Raw genomic sequence first — 17994 nt, forward strand, 5'->3', positions numbered from 1 at the left:
CAAGAGCAGGTGGTCTCAGCCCAGATCAGCTAGCTTCACTTTGTCTTTGTTTCAGACTGTTGGATCAGTCACAGGAAGTTCAGACATGACAAGGATGTATCTGCTGGAGGTTTGTACCAGACCAGCATTACTACTGTGATTGTTGTTACAGCTGCAGTGAAATGAATCTGTTAGTGCTCAGCCAAACACACAGGCTGCCAGAGGAAATGACATCACAACATCAGACCAATCGTGTGTGTGTGTGTGTCTCATGTAGCCGATCAGATCAGAGCGGCGACAGTTCATGGACTCGCTGAGGAACAAAAAAACCCAGAACAAACTGAAAAACCTTTATTTACAAAAGAAAAACAGAACTGACTCAGGATGTGTGTGCGTGCAGGAAGTGACTGATGATGATAAAGATATTTGGTTCAGCAGATGTGGTCATGTGGTAGTTGGCATGTTGACTTCTGTGTGAGGTTCAGAGGGTCACACAGTTCTGAGTCGGGTTCTGGTGCTGCTCTGGACAACATGGAGGCCCGCGGCCAACAGATGTTTGAGTCAGTGAACGTCCCGGATTGGAAGAGGTGATGGAGTCAGTCGTCCTCATGCTCACAAACACTTTGATAGGAAATAAAACGTGATGAGAAGTTCAATGGTGATGGTTCACTGTGTTAGCTAGACCGCTGTGATGTCATGCCGTGATGTCATCTGCATCACGACGTGGGTCTTGTGGATCTTGACCGTTGAGTCGACCTTCTGTGTGTGAGGACGTTTGTATCCATCGTCACGGTAACAGCTCAGCGGGGATCTCAACGGTCCAGAGGTCGCGACCTCCTCGAGCGCTCAGCGGCTCCTTCAGCCAGCGAGGGTTGGACAAGTGGGTCAGGTGCTTCTCCTGCAGGCCAATCAGAACGGCCGACCGCTCCAGGTGCTGCAGCTCCTCCCCCTGCAGGGAGGCGGGGCACAGCCAGGTCCCGCCCACATCCACCAATCCTGAAAGAGAGATGCAGGTGATGCCTTCAGGTACACCTCAGGAACTATCGGTGAACAGACATCGTTTCCTACCTGCCACCACGCCTCGGCCGAACCTCTCTCCGGACTCCAGGAGCCCTCGTATCTGAGCCTGGTTCATCCCCAGCGGGCCACTCAGCACCGCCCGCCACTCCTCCCTCTCCCAGTCACGCCAGGCGATGTGGACTGCCAGGGTCCGATTCTCCAGCGGAGCCAACACGGGCCTCCAGCGGCTCTCCACCGTCTTCACCCCGTCCAGAACCAGACCGGCGTACGGCTGTCGAAACGACAGGCACCACACCTGCACCGACATGTCTGCAAAACAAATGACGTGACGGCAGAGTCCAGTACAGTCCAGAACCCTGACATTAAAGTAGCAGCAGGTTCTCCCTCATGGACACAAAGTTCATCATGTCCATGTTTAATTAACGTCTCATCGTGTTTTATACTTTATTAACGGCTCTCCATGTTTTATAGTTTAGGTTAGTTTAGTGGATTCATCCAGCTTTAAAACAAACACATTAAATTGACCCTTTTTTAAATGGAGTCTGGTGTATGACTTCACTATCCTAACTCTGACGCACAGCTCAGTTCTGTGACGTCCTGCACTTATTTTACTGAACATGAAGGCTCCGTTTGTACAACAGGTAACACATGTGATGTACTCACGACAGTGACCGAGTGGGCTCGTGTTCTGTTCCGACTGAACCCGCACAAACCTTCGGCTGGATGAGCACCGACGCTATAATTGACCCTTTTTTAAACGGAGTTTGGTGCAGAGCTGCTCGGCTTCTTCAGCTTGATCCAAGCTGGCAGGAGGACCCGGACTCGCTGGAGGACCCGGGCTCGCAGGGGGACCAGGACTCGCTGGAGGACCCAGGCTCGCAGGAGGACCCGGACTCGCAGGAGGACCCGGGCTCGCAGGGGGACCAGGACTCGCAGGAGGACCCGGACTCGCAGGAGGACCCGGGCTCGCAGGAGGACCCGGACTCGCAGGAGGACCCGGGCTCGCAGGAGGACCAGGACTCGCAGGAGGACCCGGGCTCGCAGGGGGACCAGGACTCGACGGAGGACCCGGGCTCGCAGGAGGACCCGGACTCGCAGGAGGACCCGGACTCGCAGGGGGACCAGGACTCGCAGGAGGTTTCCTGCTCCTCTTCTTCTTCGTTGGTTTGAATCGCACCTGTCGGCGGCTCTGCTGCCCTCCGCTGGTGAGGTCAGTTACCCTGGTTACCATGGTGATCTACCCTGTGGCACGTTTACCTGAGTGACGTCATGTTTAGTGTAGTTTTTTTTAAATATTCCAATTAAAATATTATTTTATAATTAAAGATTAAAGGATTTATTGTGTTAATGACATTTAAACGGACTGAGGCTGAGGTCCAGTTCTGGTTCTGGGGAATGTTCAGTGAGACATGAAGGAAATAGAAATATTTGTGTCAGTGTTTCTGTCGTCAGGGAACTGTTGGACCTAAAACTGACTATGTTGGTTGGACTCCACAGGACTGGACCGGACCGGACCGGACCGGACCCTCAAACTCAAATGATGAGAGAAGCGCGGTGCTCTGACCTGCTGCCACTACTAACAGTTTTATTTCATCCAAAGTTTCAAATAATACAATTTATTCATTCAAATGAAGATAAATGTGTCTGAACTGATCTTCTCTTTAATCAATACGCTGTCTTATTTTTAAAAAATCAGTCAGCTGATGTCACTAAATGAGACAGAACAACATGGCCGACAGCTGGTTCTGTCAGTCAGTTTTCTCTTTTGAAGACAGAATATTTCACAGTCGTTTGATTTTGTTATTTTACCACCAACATGCAAATCACAGAGCCGAGAACACACAGCACGGATCAATAATCAATAAATCAACAAATCTCTACGATCAATCACAGATGGTACAGGACAGGAAGTACACGCCCCTTTTTTACTCCACCACATTGTTTACATCAGCAGTGGCAGCAATGACATCACAACAATGGATGAAACAGTTAGAGAGAGCGCTGATGTCATCACTTCAATCAATAACCAATACTCATCTGCACCGTGCTCACGTCACACGCTGTCATCAATAATCAATGAAGAGACGTGTCTCAGATCGTCTTCTGTCTTTCTCTTCAAACTCCAGAACATAAAAGAAAAAGTCCAATAGATCACTAACGAGTCTGTCTCTGGTTACCATAGCAACTAATGATGGTGTGCTGAAGCAGCCGCGGGAACACGAGGAGGAAACTCAATCTGTCCACGTCACTGACACTCACCGAAAATCAATAAACAAACTCCTGAAAAAAGACAAACTCAGAAAAACTCAAATATAACAAGAATCAAACATGAACATCTATTCAAAGTCAAATCAATAATAAGTAGATCAATAAAACACTAAACTGAGAATGAGACCAAATGTTTTGATCAAACCTGAACAACAGGAAGTGAAACAGCAGACTGAGCGCCACCTGATGGACAACCCATTGATCAGTGATCAGTGATCACTCTCTGACGACCGCACGTCTCCTTCACTGACTGAAGATATGAACAGATATAAACCATCAGAAACTGGACCAGGATCTGTCAGGATGTCCCCATGTGGACCAAATGTTGGACCACATTCAGGCTCCGCCCCCAGCAGGTTAAAATTAATAAATACATTATTAATGAGGTAACATTTAATAATCATGATAAAATAATAAAGTAACATAATCAACAAGTTTATCTAAATGTTTTTCAGGAGGGAAAATCTCTGATCATCCCGGCAGAAGAGACTCCAGTCACTCTTTGTCCTGCTCCAGGGTTCTGCCGGGGCGGATCTGGATTCTGTCTCAGTCAGACCAATCCTGGTCCTCAGGTTCAGACTCCTCCTCTGATTCGCTGTACTCCACCGCAATGCGACGCGACAGGATGGTGGCGACATCATTTCCTGCCGGCTCTCGTTTCTTGGCCTCCTCTTGCTCTCGCTGCTCCTGAACCTTCCTCAGCTGGATCCCTGCAGATCAGGAGGAACCAGAACCCCAACAGGTTAGACTACGGGACAGCACGCAAGTCTGGTTAGGGTTAGGTTGGTTGGTTCTGTGAGTTCTAGATGAGCTCAGACACAGTGTGTAACTCTGGTTCTGTGAGTTCTAGATGAGCTCAGACACAGTGTGTAACTCTGGTTCTGTGAGTTCTAGATGAGCTCAGACACAGTGTGTAACTCTGGTTCTACGAGTTCTAGATGAGCTCAGACACAGTGTGTAACTCTGGTTCTGTGAGTTCTAGATGAGCTCAGACACAGTGTGTAACTCTGGTTCTGTGAGTTCTAGATGAGCTCAGACACAGTGTGTAACTCTGGTTCTGTGAGTTCTAGATGAGCTCAGACACAGTGTGTAACTCTGGTTCTGTGAGTTCTAGATGAGCTCAGACACAGTGTGTAACTCTGGTTCTGTGAGTTCTAGATGAGCTCAGACACAGTGTGTAACTCTGGTTCTGTGAGTTCTAGATGAGCTCAGACACAGTGTGTAACTCTGGTTCTGTGAGTTCTAGATGAGCTCAGGCACAGTGTGTAACTCTGGTTCTGTGAGTTCTAGATGAGCTCAGACACAGTGTGTAACTCTGGTTCTGTGAGTTCTAGATGAGCTCAGACACAGTGTGTAACTCTGGTTCTGTGAGTTCTAGATGAGCTCAGACACAGTGTGTAACTCTGGTTCTGAGTTCTAGATGAGCTCAGACACAGTGTGTAACTCTGGTTCTGTGAGTTCTAGATGAGCTCAGACACAGTGTGTAACTCTGGTTCTGTGAGTTCTAGATGAGCTCAGACACAGTGTGTAACTCTGGTTCTGTGAGTTCTAGATGAGCTCAGACACAGTGTGTAACTCTGGTTCTGAGTTCTAGATGAGCTCAGACACAGTGTGTAACTCTGGTTCTGTGAGTTCTAGATGAGCTCAGACACAGTGTGTAACTCTGGTTCTGTGAGTTCTAGATGTACTGACATTACATAACTTCATAAACACAGTGAATCAGCTGACCTCGGCGTATGGCGGCCAGCAGGTCGCTGCGGGCGTCGTTTATCGGCCCGCTGGCCGGCTTCCTGCCATCTGTCGCTGGGGGCAGCGGAGGAGCGGCACCAGCCGAGGGCAGTACGGGGCCTCCGGGCCGGGAGGGGGAGGGGACGTAGTTAGCAGGGGGAGGCGGAGGAGGTGATGGGCTGTAGGGGCGTGAGAGAACAGCAGCGCCACCTAGAGACAAAGATTAATTATAAATGATGTCATCATCAGTGAGACGGAACACACATGACAGAGACATCAAAGCAATATACTGACAAACAGTTAAGATGTGATCTCAAAGAGTTCCTGAAGTGACTGGTGTAGGTTTGGACCGTCACATGAGAGGGAAAAGGGAACCGATGTCTTTTGAGGCAGTCACTATAACACTCACTGTTTCCTGAGTGAAAAACGCTCTCTGTGAGGTAACGTTATGTACTTGTTATGGTCGGTGATGTGTGCTGATGTCTACAGTGAAACATCGGGATGGACGATGACGTCGATGTTCATGAATGTGAGGCAGCAGTTGTGTATTAGCTCACCGTCCGTCTCCTGAACAAACAGAACAGAACAAACTGCCTGAACTTCGTTGGAAAACTAGTTTTTTCTGCTATGTAACAATAGTTTGATAATGTGACGAGTTCTGATCGACCCGCCGCCTCCACCGACTCATCAGACAGGAAGCTCCCTGTTCCAGTATGGCAGCTGTGCTGATGCATGACTCCAACCAACAGCAGCGACCAATGAGGTGTCTTCTTGTGCGCACCGTGACTGTGGTTACACTAACAAGCCTAGACAACTGTCCGTTACCTTGGTTACCAGGGGCGGCTGCAGGGTGCAGTGGCGTTGCCATAGCAGCGGCGTGGGTGGAGCTGTTGGGGAATGCTGACGGCATGAGAGGAGGGGGTGGCGGGGGGGCTGGAGGGATCTGATGGTCACTGAGGAGAGATGGAGGTCAAAGGTCAAACATGAGTCACACAATAAGACCCTTTCTGTGTGCGTGTGTGTGTGTGTGTGTACTTGGCCTCCGCATTGGTCCGTGCTCCGTTCTGATTGGCAAAGCCTGCCAGTGGCGGGTGGTGGTGATGATGCGGCTGGTTGCGACCCAGCGAGTGTTGCCGGGTGGTTGCCGTGGCAACCGCAGTGGAGGCGGGTCGGAGCGCGCGATCCAGTGACTGAGTCTGACCACTTCCTGTTGCCACGGCCACATGATCCTTCCCATCATGCCCCAGGGCGTCATGGTGGTGGGAGCCGGTGGGGTCATCTGACATCCCCGACCTGGAGGGACACGGACAGGAAGTGTTGTCATCTCAGCTGATTGATGTTTCCTGTTTGTCTTGTCTGGGTGTCAGTGTTCAGGTGTACCCACCTGTCAGGTGACATCGAGCCGTCGGACGTGTGGTATGGTGACGGTGTTACTCGAGCGTCTGGGCGGAGCTCCTTGTCGTACGCCATGAGGTTCCACTCCTGCCGCCTGTTACGAGCTTTTCGAACCTTCACAGGAAGAAGAAGAAGAAGAAACGTCAACAGAAAAATAAAACCATAAATCATTAAATTCACTGAATGAGATTTCTTGACAGAACATCAGAACGTCACCTTCTTCACCTCCCGACCCGAAGACTCCTCCACATGCTTCTGCTCCTGCACAGACAGACAGACAGACAGACACCTTTATACTGAGAAACAGACAGACAGGTCACAGACAGACAGACAGACACCTTTATACTGAGACACAGACAGACAGGTCACAGACAGACAGACAGACACCTTTATACTGAGACACAGACAGACAGGTCACAGACAGACAGACAGACACCTTTATACTGAGACACAGACAGACAGGTCACAGACAGACAGACACCTTTATACTGAGACACAGACAGACAGACAGACAGACAGACAGACACCTTTATACTGAGACACAGACAGACAGGTCACAGACAGACAGACAGACACCTTTATACTGAGACACAGACAGACAGGTCACAGACAGACACCTTTATACTGAGACACAGACAGACAGGTCACAGACAGACACCTTTATACTAAGACACAGACAGACAGGTCACAGACAGACACCTTTATACTGAGACACAGACAGACAGGTCACGGACAGACACCTTTATACTAAGACACAGACAGACAGGTCACAGACAGACACCTTTATACTGAGACACAGACAGACAGGTCACAGACAGACACCTTTATACTAAGACACAGACAGACAGGTCACAGACAGACACCTTTATACTGAGACACAGACAGACAGGTCACGGACAGACACCTTTATACTAAGACACAGACAGACAGGTCACAGACAGACACCTTTATACTGAGACACAGACAGACAGACAGACAGACAGACACCTTTATACTGAGACACAGACAGACAGACAGACAGACAGACACCTTTATACTGAGACACAGACAGACAGACAGACAGACAGACAGACACCTTTATACTGAGACACAGACAGACAGGTCACAGACAGACAGACAGACACCTTTATACTGAGACACAGACAGACAGACAGACAGACAGACACCTTTATACTGAGACACAGACAGACAGACAGACAGACAGACACCTTTATACTGAGACACAGACAGACAGACAGACAGACAGACACCTTTATACTGAGACACAGACAGACAGGTCACAGACAGACAGACAGACACCTTTATACTGAGACACAGACAGACAGGTCACAGACAGACACCTTTATACTGAGAAACAGACAAGACAGGTCACAGACAGACAGACAGACACCTTTATACTGAGACACAGACAGACAGGTCACAGACAGACAGACAGACACCTTTATACTGAGACACAGACAGACAGGTCACAGACAGACAGACAGACACCTTTATACTGAGACACAGACAGACAGGTCACAGACAGACAGACACCTTTATACTGAGACACAGACAGACAGACAGACACCTTTATACTGAGACACAGACAGACAGACAGACAGACAGACAGACACCTTTATACTGAGACACAGACAGACAGACAGACAGACACCTTTATACTGAGACACAGACAGACAGACAGACAGACACCTTTATACTGAGACACAGACAGACAGACAGACAGACAGACAGACACCTTTATACTGAGACACAGACAGACAGGTCACAGACAGACACCTTTATACTGAGACACAGACAGACAGGTCACAGACAGACAGACACCTTTATACTGAGACACAGACAGACAGGTCACAGACAGACAGACAGACACCTTTATACTGAGACACAGACAGACAGACAGACAGACAGACACCTTTATACTGAGACACAGACAGACAGACAGACAGACACCTTTATACTGAGACACAGACAGACAGACACCTTTATACTGAGACACAGACAGACAGGTCACAGACAGACAGACAGACACCTTTATACTGAGACACAGACAGACAGACAGACAGACAGACAGACAGACAGACACCTTTATACTGAGACACAGACAGACAGACAGACAGACAGACAGACACCTTTATACTGAGAAACAGACAGACAGGTCACAGACAGACAGACAGACACCTTTATACTGAGACACAGACAGACAGACAGACAGACAGACAGACACCTTTATACTAAGACACAGACAGACAGACAGACAGACACCTTTATACTAAGACACAGACAGACAGACAGACAGACACCTTTATACTGAGACACAGACAGACAGGTCACAGACAGACAGACAGACACCTTTATACTGAGACACAGACAGACACCTTTATACTAAGACACAGACAGACAGGTCACAGACAGACAGACAGACAGACAGACACCTTTATACTGAGACACAGACAGACACCTTTATACTAAGACACAGACAGACAGGTCACAGACAGACAGACAGACAGACAGACAGACACCTTTATACTAAGACACAGACAGACAGACAGACAGACACCTTTATACTGAGACACAGACAGACACCTTTATACTAAGACACAGACAGACAGGTCACAGACAGACAGACAGATGAACCTTCTGTCGTCTCTTCTCTTTGCGTTTGTTCTCGGTGGCCTGCAGCATCTTTTCCTTCCACAGACTGAAGAAGTACGACGGGTCAGTGTAGAACTTCAGACCGTCCTTCTTATCGTCCCTGCGCACACACACACACACACACACACATTTAGTAGTGGGGTGAGGATGTTGAGGGGCGGGGTTTAAACTGACCTGTAGGGTGTGAGGATGTTGAGGGGCGGGGTTTAAACTGACCTGTAGGGTGTGAGGATGGTGAGGGGCGGGGTTTAAACTGACCTGTAGGGTGTGAGGATGGTGAGGGGCGGGGTTTAAACTGACCTGTAGGGTGTGAGGATGGTGAGGGGCGGGGTTTAAACTGACCTGTAGGGTGTGAGGATGTTGAGGGGCGGGGTTTAAACTGACCTGTAGGGTGTGAGGATGGTGAGAGGCGGGGTTTAAACTGACCTGTAGGGTGTGAGGATGGTGAGAGGCGGGGTTTAAACTGACCTGTAGGGTGTGAGGATGGTGAGGGGCGGGGTTTAAACTGACCTGTAGGGTGTGAGGATGTTGAGGGGCGGGGTTTAAACTGACCTGTAGGTGTGAGGATGTTGAGAGGCGGGGTTAAACTGACCTGTAGGGTGTGAGGATGGTGAGAGGCGGGGTTTAAACTGACCTGTAGGGTGTGAGGATGGTGAGAGGCGGGGTTTAAACTGACCTGTAGGGTGTGAGGATGTTGAGAGGGCGGGGTTTAAACTGACCTGTAGGGTGTGAGGATGTTGAGAGGCGGGGTTTAAACTGACCTGTAGGGTGTGAGGATGTTGAGAGGCGGGGTTTAAACTGACCTGTAGGGTGTGAGGATGGTGAGAGGCGGGGTTTAAACTGACCTGTAGGGTGTGAGGATGTTGAGGGGCGGGGTTTAAACTGACCTGTAGGGTGTGAGGATGTTGAGGGGCGGGGTTTAAACTGACCTGTAGGGTGTGAGGATGGTGAGAGGCGGGGTTTAAACTGACCTGTAGGGTGTGAGGATGGTGAGGGGCGGGGTTTAAACTGACCTGTAGGGTGTGAGGATGGTGAGGGGCGGGGTTTAAACTGACCTGTAGGGTGTGAGGATGTTGAGGGGCGGGGTTTAAACTGACCTGTAGGGCGTGAGGATGGTGAGAGGCGGGGTTTAAACTGACCTGTAGGGTGTGAGGATGTTGAGAGGCGGTGGTTTGTCACAGCGTTGGTACATCTCCAGCACTGGGTTGAGGATGGAGCTCCGTGACACCACCTGCTGGTCCTGGATGGTACTGCTCCTGAAGGCCTTCCTCATGTTGATGTCCTGCAGAGACACTACACCACACACATGATCGTCACAACACAGTGAGGATGTAATAAACATAAATGTTTTTGGCATTAATATGCTGATTCGTTGTTCATGGACAGAGATAGACACATCCTCATTTCTGTTTCTCCAGGAACAGAACTTGATCATAAAGACAGTGTGCAGTCTGTTGACCTCAGGCTTCTTAAATTATCAAGTTTAAGGGACCTGAAAGAGACAGCAGAGTCATCTCCTCCCCAGAAAAGCTGCACACAGGCAGACCACACAGGGACAGGCATGGTGGTATGCTGCCTGTCAGGTGTCCGGTGGACAGAACTGACACTGTGGAGGGAGCGTCTGAGAAGCACCTGGTGGCAGCAGCCGCAACAGCTGCCCAACATTTGCATGAATGACACTGCTGACAGTCCGGTGCGTCCATGTTGACAGTTGTTTAGTCAGGGTAGTCCTCAGTCATCACAGGTGTGTACCTGTCTCTACTACATCTGAGGTCTTCCACCGTTCCTAAAGTAGAAACTCAGTGTGCCTTTAGTCAACAGGTGAGGAAGACAAACCTTGACTGTGACACCAGCCTTACCCAGGCTCTGGACATTGTAGTGCTGCCTTGGTTAAAATGTCTCTCTGATGTAGCTCGATAACTTTGCCTGTGAACAAGCATCTGGGGTCTGTGATTCCATTGTTAACAAACAGGTGCTGAGCCTTCACGGGATAGATTATGGCCAGGTGCTGAACAGAAGAGATCTGGACTGCAGCAGCTCTGCTTCAGATGCAGTGACTCCAGTGGACCCCCTCTCTGGTCTTGCAGGGGTACAGGAGGGGTCTTTGGAGTTTGGTCATTCAGTCAGATTTATCTTGTGACCTCAGGACCACATCCCTCTGGGTATGTTGTGCGACCATGAGGTGCTACACAATAAGCTGTGAGTCATTTGATGCTTGTACAATCAAACTAAAAGCTTTTTCTGATTGGACAAACACCACAAGTGTGATTTCTCACTGATTTTGCTAGTATGTGATGGTCTGTTCCAGGAGAGACCTGGTCTGGTCTGGTTACCTCTCAGAGAGGTTTTCTGTACTGTGGCGTCAGTCTGGGAGCTGCTGACTCGTTAGTTTTACCTCAAAGAGCTGGATTCTTCCCTTCAGGCTGGAGGTTAGAAAATGATTCAGATATTATTGGATGTTTCATGAGTAGTGCTTAAATGGAGCCTGAGTCTGGAGGGATGGATAGATGGATGATGGATGGATGATGGACGGGTGTATTGTATCCACCTTCCTCCACGGTGGAGTCCAGCTGTGTGACCTTCACTGCCAGCAGGTCGACTCTCTCCTGCAGACTGTTCATCCTCAGGTAGAAACTGTTGGCCTCTGTGAACAGCTCACCAAAGATGTCCTCCGCATGACGACCTGCACATCAGCAACAACAAACCCAACAAAATGTTGTCAACAGACAGCACATACAGTGTTATGTCTGTTGATAACATGGTCAGATGTCATCACAGTCATAAGTGATGACATCAGCACTCACTGAGTCCTCCCAGCTGTTTGATGACAGCAGCCAATGTGCTGTTGGTGACACACTCCAGCTCACTGGCGACCCCATCAGGCAGAGTGCCGCGACACAGATACCTGGGTTCAATAATCCGCTTCACCAACGGCATGGCTCACCTGCAGAGAGAGAGAGGCAGAGACCATCAGAACGCCGTCTTCTTCACCAGTCTGGTCAATTCAGCCAATCAACAGCCATCACAGACAGCCTGTGAACATCCTCACCTGTCCACCCAAAGTCTTTGTTCCAACGCATACAAGGTCAAGGTAAACTTTATTATCCCACAAGTGGGAAATTCATGTGGTCACGTGCACGTTCCACTGCTATATACTGTATAGCATGAAAAGAAAAACATGAATACAGAGAAAAAACAAGGACGAGACAGACAGCACAGTAAGAACATTGAGGGAACATCACAAGCATGTTGAATGTTCATATGGAGTAGTTTAAAGTGCTCAGGAGGTATTTAATCTATTGTTGTGCACTCTAACTGCTGTAGGCACGAAAGACTTGTTGTGCCTCGTGGTCATTATTTTGTGTGTGTGTTGAGACTCACTCTACCAGTTCATCATTCATATTTGAGGGCGGAACTATAATTCCCTGTTTATTAAAATCTATAACCATCTCTTTTGGTTTCTTTGCATTAACCACAAGGAAATTGTCTGTACACCATTTAATAAAACCCTGCATCTCCATTTCAGAACCCTCTGTGATGTTAGACTTTAACAAACCCACTCATGCATATTGTAACAGTCGGAGTTATTGAATGTAGCGCCACTAGGTGGCGCCTCCTTTTGTTAAGTGGATAGTGTAACCTGTACCTAGAAGAAGAGTTGATGTGCTTCCTCTCCACCATGCGTAGCAATGCTGCCAGCAGAGTGAAGACCACCTTTTATTTTATTTTATATTGTGATGTATAGGTGTAGGATCCTCGGCCTATGTGTGTCAAGGCATGTGTGCGTGTGATAACTAGTGCCGTAGCGACCTGGCTTGGTGTGGTCTGTAAGTTACAGTGGAATAAAAGTATGTGCAGAAATCCCACATGTTGCCTGCCGTGTGGTCTGAGCTAACCGGAGCTACCGCCACTGAAAGAGGACCATAACCTTCCCCTGCACCGACCACGTTACAATATCTACAGTGTGTGTGGCCTGAGGGGTGGTGGTGTATATTGTGTATAGAATAGGGGACAGAATGTGTTTATGGCTTTAAGGACACATGAAGTGACTTTGTCTTGTTGACAGCGATTGGTCAGAAAGTCATAAATCCACAGAACCAGTCTTTTTTTTTTTTTTTTAGATTTTTTTTTAGGCATAGACCGCTTTAGGGTGGGGGTGTGACATGCAGTACAGGTCCTCCGGCCGGATTCAAACCAGGGTCCACTGCGTTCTAACCACTCGACTACCTGCGCGCCAACAGAACCAGTCTTGGATTTACCCCGAGGTGCACCACCTTGTTTACCATCAGGTGTGGTCGGACTGTGTTGAAGGCACTGCTGAAGTCTATGAACACAATCTTGATGAGACTCTTTGCCTGTTCGAGGTACTCGTATATGTTGTTTGTCAAGGTCAGCAGTGCATCTTCAGCCCCTCTCTGCACGGTATGCACATTGGTTCGGGGGTGGTAGACGTGCTTCGTCAGCGGGCGCAGGTCATTCAGGTTCTGGCACGTTTGTTTGAAATGTGCAGAGCAGTTTCTTGCTTTGTTGTGTGACTGATGCACTGATGATTGTGAAATGATATTCTGACAGAAGAGAAGCTCGTCTGCTTTGTTACAACTTTCACTTTCCATGAAATTCATTCTGACTGTTCTCTTGTTTGAACACATGAGATCATAATAAAGTGACTGTGACAGTTTTGTGTCAAACATTCAGAAAACACTTATCAATGACTTTATTAATGATCAATAAGATATCTATGGATGCAAAATACATCTGTGTGTACAGTGTAAAATTATAAAAGGTCAAAGACGAGAAGTTTCCCTCAATGGATTCAAGGTTCTGAGGTTCTGAGGTTCTGAGGACAGTGAATGAGCTGCTCAACCAGTGAAGGTCCAACATGAACAGTACGTACGGATTCAAACCCTCCACACTGTGAATTATATGAATTGTGTTATTTTCTGTTACAGTAATTCTTAAATAAATAGGTAAATGACTTTTTTAGCTTTACATCAGGTGTTTCAGTGAGTGTGTTCCGTTAGCAGGAGCAGAACCGGGGCCCATCATGTCAATAGAGGTAGAGATCAGGTACCAGGTTCTGTCGGTACCAAAGTGTCCACAGAGAAGCAGAGCCCCAAACGTCTCCTGCTTGGGCCCCAGATGTTCAGGACCAGACCCGCTAACTGCTGCTCACTGTACTCTGCTGCAGGGCCAGAATACTTTCATGTGACTGAGGACTGATCTGGACCGAACCAGAGGAGACTGTGGAGACAAACCAGAACTGTTCTGGTGACTCTGACTCAGTTTGAGTCCAGTCTGAATGAAGCGAGTCTGACGACGAGTTAACGAGCAGATTAAACTGGTCTGAGTTCAGTCAGAGACAGAAACTGGAGTCAGACGGTGGACGAGTGGATTTTTCTGTTTAGAATGAAAATATAGTCAAAATATTTCCTTTCTTCACATTTCTGAGTTTCTGTTGTTGACCTGTTAGACTCAGAAGTCAACTGACTGCTTTCACATCTGCAGCTGAAACTAGGAGGACACACACTCACACACACACACACACACACACACACACACACACACACACACACACACTCAGAGGACATCGCCATGGTAACACAGCCAGCCTTTACATCACACTCTGCTGCCCACAGAACTGAACATGGTTACTGTTGCTAGGAGACAGAGTGGGGGTCGTGTGTGTGTGTGTGTGTGTATGTGTGTGTGTGTGTGTGTGTATGTGTGTGGGGAGTCAGGATGTAACTGAGGCTTGTGTGTAAAGAGTAATCAGATTACTGTGACCATGTGTTGTCGTGTCTCTTCTTGCTTTCACCTCGTTTTCAAGCTCTGCTGCCCAATAAGTCGTAACCATGGAAACCAGTCTCCCTCCACGCTGTGAGCATGCTCAGACGCTCACGAAGAAAACACACACACACAAGCTGAGGCACTGTCTTTGTGAGGACTCAGTGTTTCTCAACATGAGGCTCAGGGCCCAGTGATGGTCGGGTCAGTGTGACTCCTCAGCCGAGTCTCACCTGAGGGGTTTAAAGGTGCAGTCCGTCAGGTTCATACTGAGCGCTCTGACCTCCCACGCCCTCTGAACTACCCGCAGTGTGCTGGAGCTCCAGTCTGGGCAGCACCGAACACTTCCTGTTCAGGTAACATGACGCAGTGTTGGATCACACAAGCGTCCGTCAGTCTGTTGGGAGTCGTCATCACGTGACCTCACGTGAAGTCTGAAGCTGTACGACCATCTCTGTGTCCTCCGCTCAGAACAGCGCCGCCTCCAGGTGTCACGGTACAAACCACAGAGATGTCCACCGGCCACTTTTGGACCAGTGGTCTCACGAGCAGATGGAGGTGGAGTTATTCAGCCAACAAGGCCTCCAGTCACACCTGGAGACATCTGAAACAGGTGTTTCAGTCCAAACATGATGACTTCTGACGATAACCAAGAGTTCTGAGCCCAAACCTGAGCCGAGCCTGAACACAGAGCTGTGATGATGAAGCTGACGGAGACACTGAGCTCACATTAGGATCAGCAGCCTGAAGCTCCACAGGTCCGTCAGAACCCACTGCTCAGCACAAACACACCTGTGAACGCCCGTACACACCTCTAAACGCCCATACACACCTGTGAACACCCGTGAACGCCCGTACACACCTCTAAACGCCCATACACACCCGTGAACACCTGTGAACGCCCGTGAACACCTGTGAACGCCCGTACACACCTGTGAACACCTGTGAACACCCATACACACCCGTGAACACCTGTGAACGCCCGTACACACCCGTGAACACCTGTGAACGCCCGTACACACCTGTGAACACCTGTGAACACCCGTACACACCCGTGAACGCCCATACACACCTGTGAACACCTGTGAACACCCATACACACCCGTGAACACCTGTGAACGCCCGTACACACCCGTGAACACCTGTGAACGCCCGTACACACCTGTGAACACCTGTGAACACCCGTACACACCCGTGAACACCTGTGAACGCCCGTACACAACCGTGAACGCCTGTACACACCTGTGAACACCTGTGAACACCCGTACACACCCGTGAACACCTGTGAACGCCCGTACACACCCGTGAACGCCTGTACACACCTGTGAACACCTGTGAACACCTGTTAACGCCCGTACACACCTGTGAACGCCCATACACACCCGTGAACGCCAGTACACACCTGTGAACACCTGTGAACGCCCGTACACACCCGTGAACACCTGTGAACGCCCGTACACACTCGTGAACACCTGTGAACGCCCATACACACCCGTGAACGCCAGTACACACCTGTGAACACCTGTGAACGCCCGTACACACCCGTGAACACCTGTGAATGCCCGTACACACTCGTGAACACCTGTGAACGCCCATACACACCCGTGAACGCCAGTACACACCTGTGAACACTTCAGAAACAGTGCGCTGTCCCTTTAAGACGTCAGACAGGTGTGTTCCAGCTGTCTGATCATCAGGTACTGATTTCAGAGGGAATGATGGGAAATTACCTCATTGCATCATCACATCCGTGATCACGTGACCCACATGTTATTACATCACATGTGAGGATGTGTATTCAGTCCCTCACACACACACACACACACACACACACACACACACACACTCTGGAAGCATTACGTCATGCAGTAATTTATGCACAATGTGTGTGTTTTTGTGTATTCAGGCTCGCACACACACTCTCGGTCTATCGATCAGCTGATCAGCCGCGACCGTCAGGGTCTGTGCAGTCTGGCGGCGGATGACGTCATCGCCGTGAAGCTGCACAGAGCGTCACGGTCCGCGGATCGATCACAGCTCCGATCCGTCGATAGCACGTCAGTATCAATGCGATAATCTATGAGACTCACCAGGTTCTGCTCCGGGTCCGGGTCCTTTCTGCTCAACCTCCCCCGTCACAGAGCGGCGGGCAGCGGGATCATCCTCACGTCCTCTGACCGGGAATGATGCTGAGAGGAGGAGGAAGAGGAGGAGGAGGAGGAGGAGGAGGGGGGCTGCTGTCAGCGGCTCGGCTCCTGTCGGCTTCCGTCGGCCTCTGATGTCACTGTGGATATAAGAAGCTCTAACGAGCTAATTAACTCAATTCATTGTCACAGACCAACTGAACAACACTGAGTTCAACACCAACACGTCTGCACAGGAAGTAATCTGAAAGTAACGAGTAACTAAAGCTGTCAGACATATGTAGTGGAGTAAAAAGTACAATATTCAGTTCTGAGCAGTTTAAAGTTCTGTGTCACGGAAATACTCCAGTCAAGCCCAAAGACACTGTTTCTGTACAGTACTCGAGTAAATGTACTCAGAACTAGAATCAGAACTTCCTTTATTTGTCCTGTGTTTCTGACAGAACAGTTCAATATAACACTCAACAACAATAACAGCAAGAAATAAACAATATAATTTAACGGTAAGAAACAGAAACAGACTCGTAAAGAACATTTAACATATGAACATGAATGTGAATTAATAAATATTAAATATAAGTATGATAATTGTCCAATTCTCCTTCACACACTTGGACCTGTGGTACCTCTCCTTCACACTTGGACCTGTGATACCTCTCCTTCACACATGGACCTGTGGTACCTCTCCTTCACACCTGGACCTGTGGTACCTCTCCTTCACACACCTGGACCTGTGGTACCTCTCCTTCACACCTGGACCTGTGGTACCTCTCCTTCACACACCTGGACCTGTGGTACCTCTCCTTCACACTTGGACCTGTGGTACCTCTCCTTCACACACCTGGACCTGTGGTACCTCTCCTTCACACACTTGGACCTGTGGTACCTCTCCTTCACACCTGGACCTGTGGTACCTCTCCTTCACTCACTTGGACCTGTGGTACCTCTCCTTCACACACCTGGACCTGTGGTACCTCTCCTTCACACCTGGACCTGTGGTACCTCTCCTTCACACACTTGGACC

At 49.0% G+C, this 17994-nt stretch overlaps 3 protein-coding genes across 4 annotated transcripts; 1 reads left to right on the forward strand and 2 right to left on the reverse strand.

Moving 5' to 3' along the window:
- Window positions 1–315: 315 nt before the first annotated feature.
- LOC115583124 (uncharacterized protein CXorf40 homolog) lies at window positions 316–1827 on the reverse strand. Of its 2 annotated transcripts, none has more exons than XM_030419594.1 (3): window positions 1713–1827; window positions 1048–1308; window positions 316–975 (listed from the first exon to the last, which is right to left on the reverse strand). In XM_030419594.1, exons 2-3 carry the CDS (start codon window positions 1304–1306, stop codon window positions 767–769), a joined length of 468 nt encoding a protein of 155 aa, XP_030275454.1. In that variant the 5' UTR covers window positions 1307–1308; window positions 1713–1827; the 3' UTR covers window positions 316–766. The 2 variants fall into 2 exon arrangements, with proteins under 2 accessions (XP_030275454.1, XP_030275448.1); XM_030419588.1 differs by having other exon boundaries at window positions 1663–1804.
- Window positions 1694–2674, forward strand: LOC115583140 (opioid growth factor receptor-like). The gene is made up of 2 exons (XM_030419621.1): window positions 1694–2209; window positions 2497–2674. The coding sequence occupies exon 1, from the start codon at window positions 1723–1725 to the stop codon at window positions 2167–2169; it is 447 nt and encodes a 148-aa protein (XP_030275481.1). The 5' UTR covers window positions 1694–1722; the 3' UTR covers window positions 2170–2209; window positions 2497–2674.
- Window positions 2565–17571, reverse strand: LOC115583044 (wiskott-Aldrich syndrome protein family member 3-like). Its single transcript, XM_030419425.1, has 11 exons — window positions 16917–17571; window positions 11847–11986; window positions 11591–11725; window positions 10182–10335; window positions 9025–9142; window positions 6607–6651; window positions 6380–6504; window positions 6031–6288; window positions 5821–5948; window positions 4996–5205; window positions 2565–3977 (listed from the first exon to the last, which is right to left on the reverse strand). Exons 2-11 carry the CDS (start codon window positions 11977–11979, stop codon window positions 3814–3816), a joined length of 1470 nt encoding a protein of 489 aa, XP_030275285.1. The 5' UTR covers window positions 11980–11986; window positions 16917–17571; the 3' UTR covers window positions 2565–3813.
- Between the last annotated feature and the right edge of the window lie 423 nt (window positions 17572–17994).

The sequence above is a fragment of the Sparus aurata genome, chromosome 1 (assembly GCF_900880675.1).
Source record: "Sparus aurata chromosome 1, fSpaAur1.1, whole genome shotgun sequence".
NCBI classification, from domain to species: domain Eukaryota; kingdom Metazoa; phylum Chordata; class Actinopteri; order Spariformes; family Sparidae; genus Sparus; species Sparus aurata.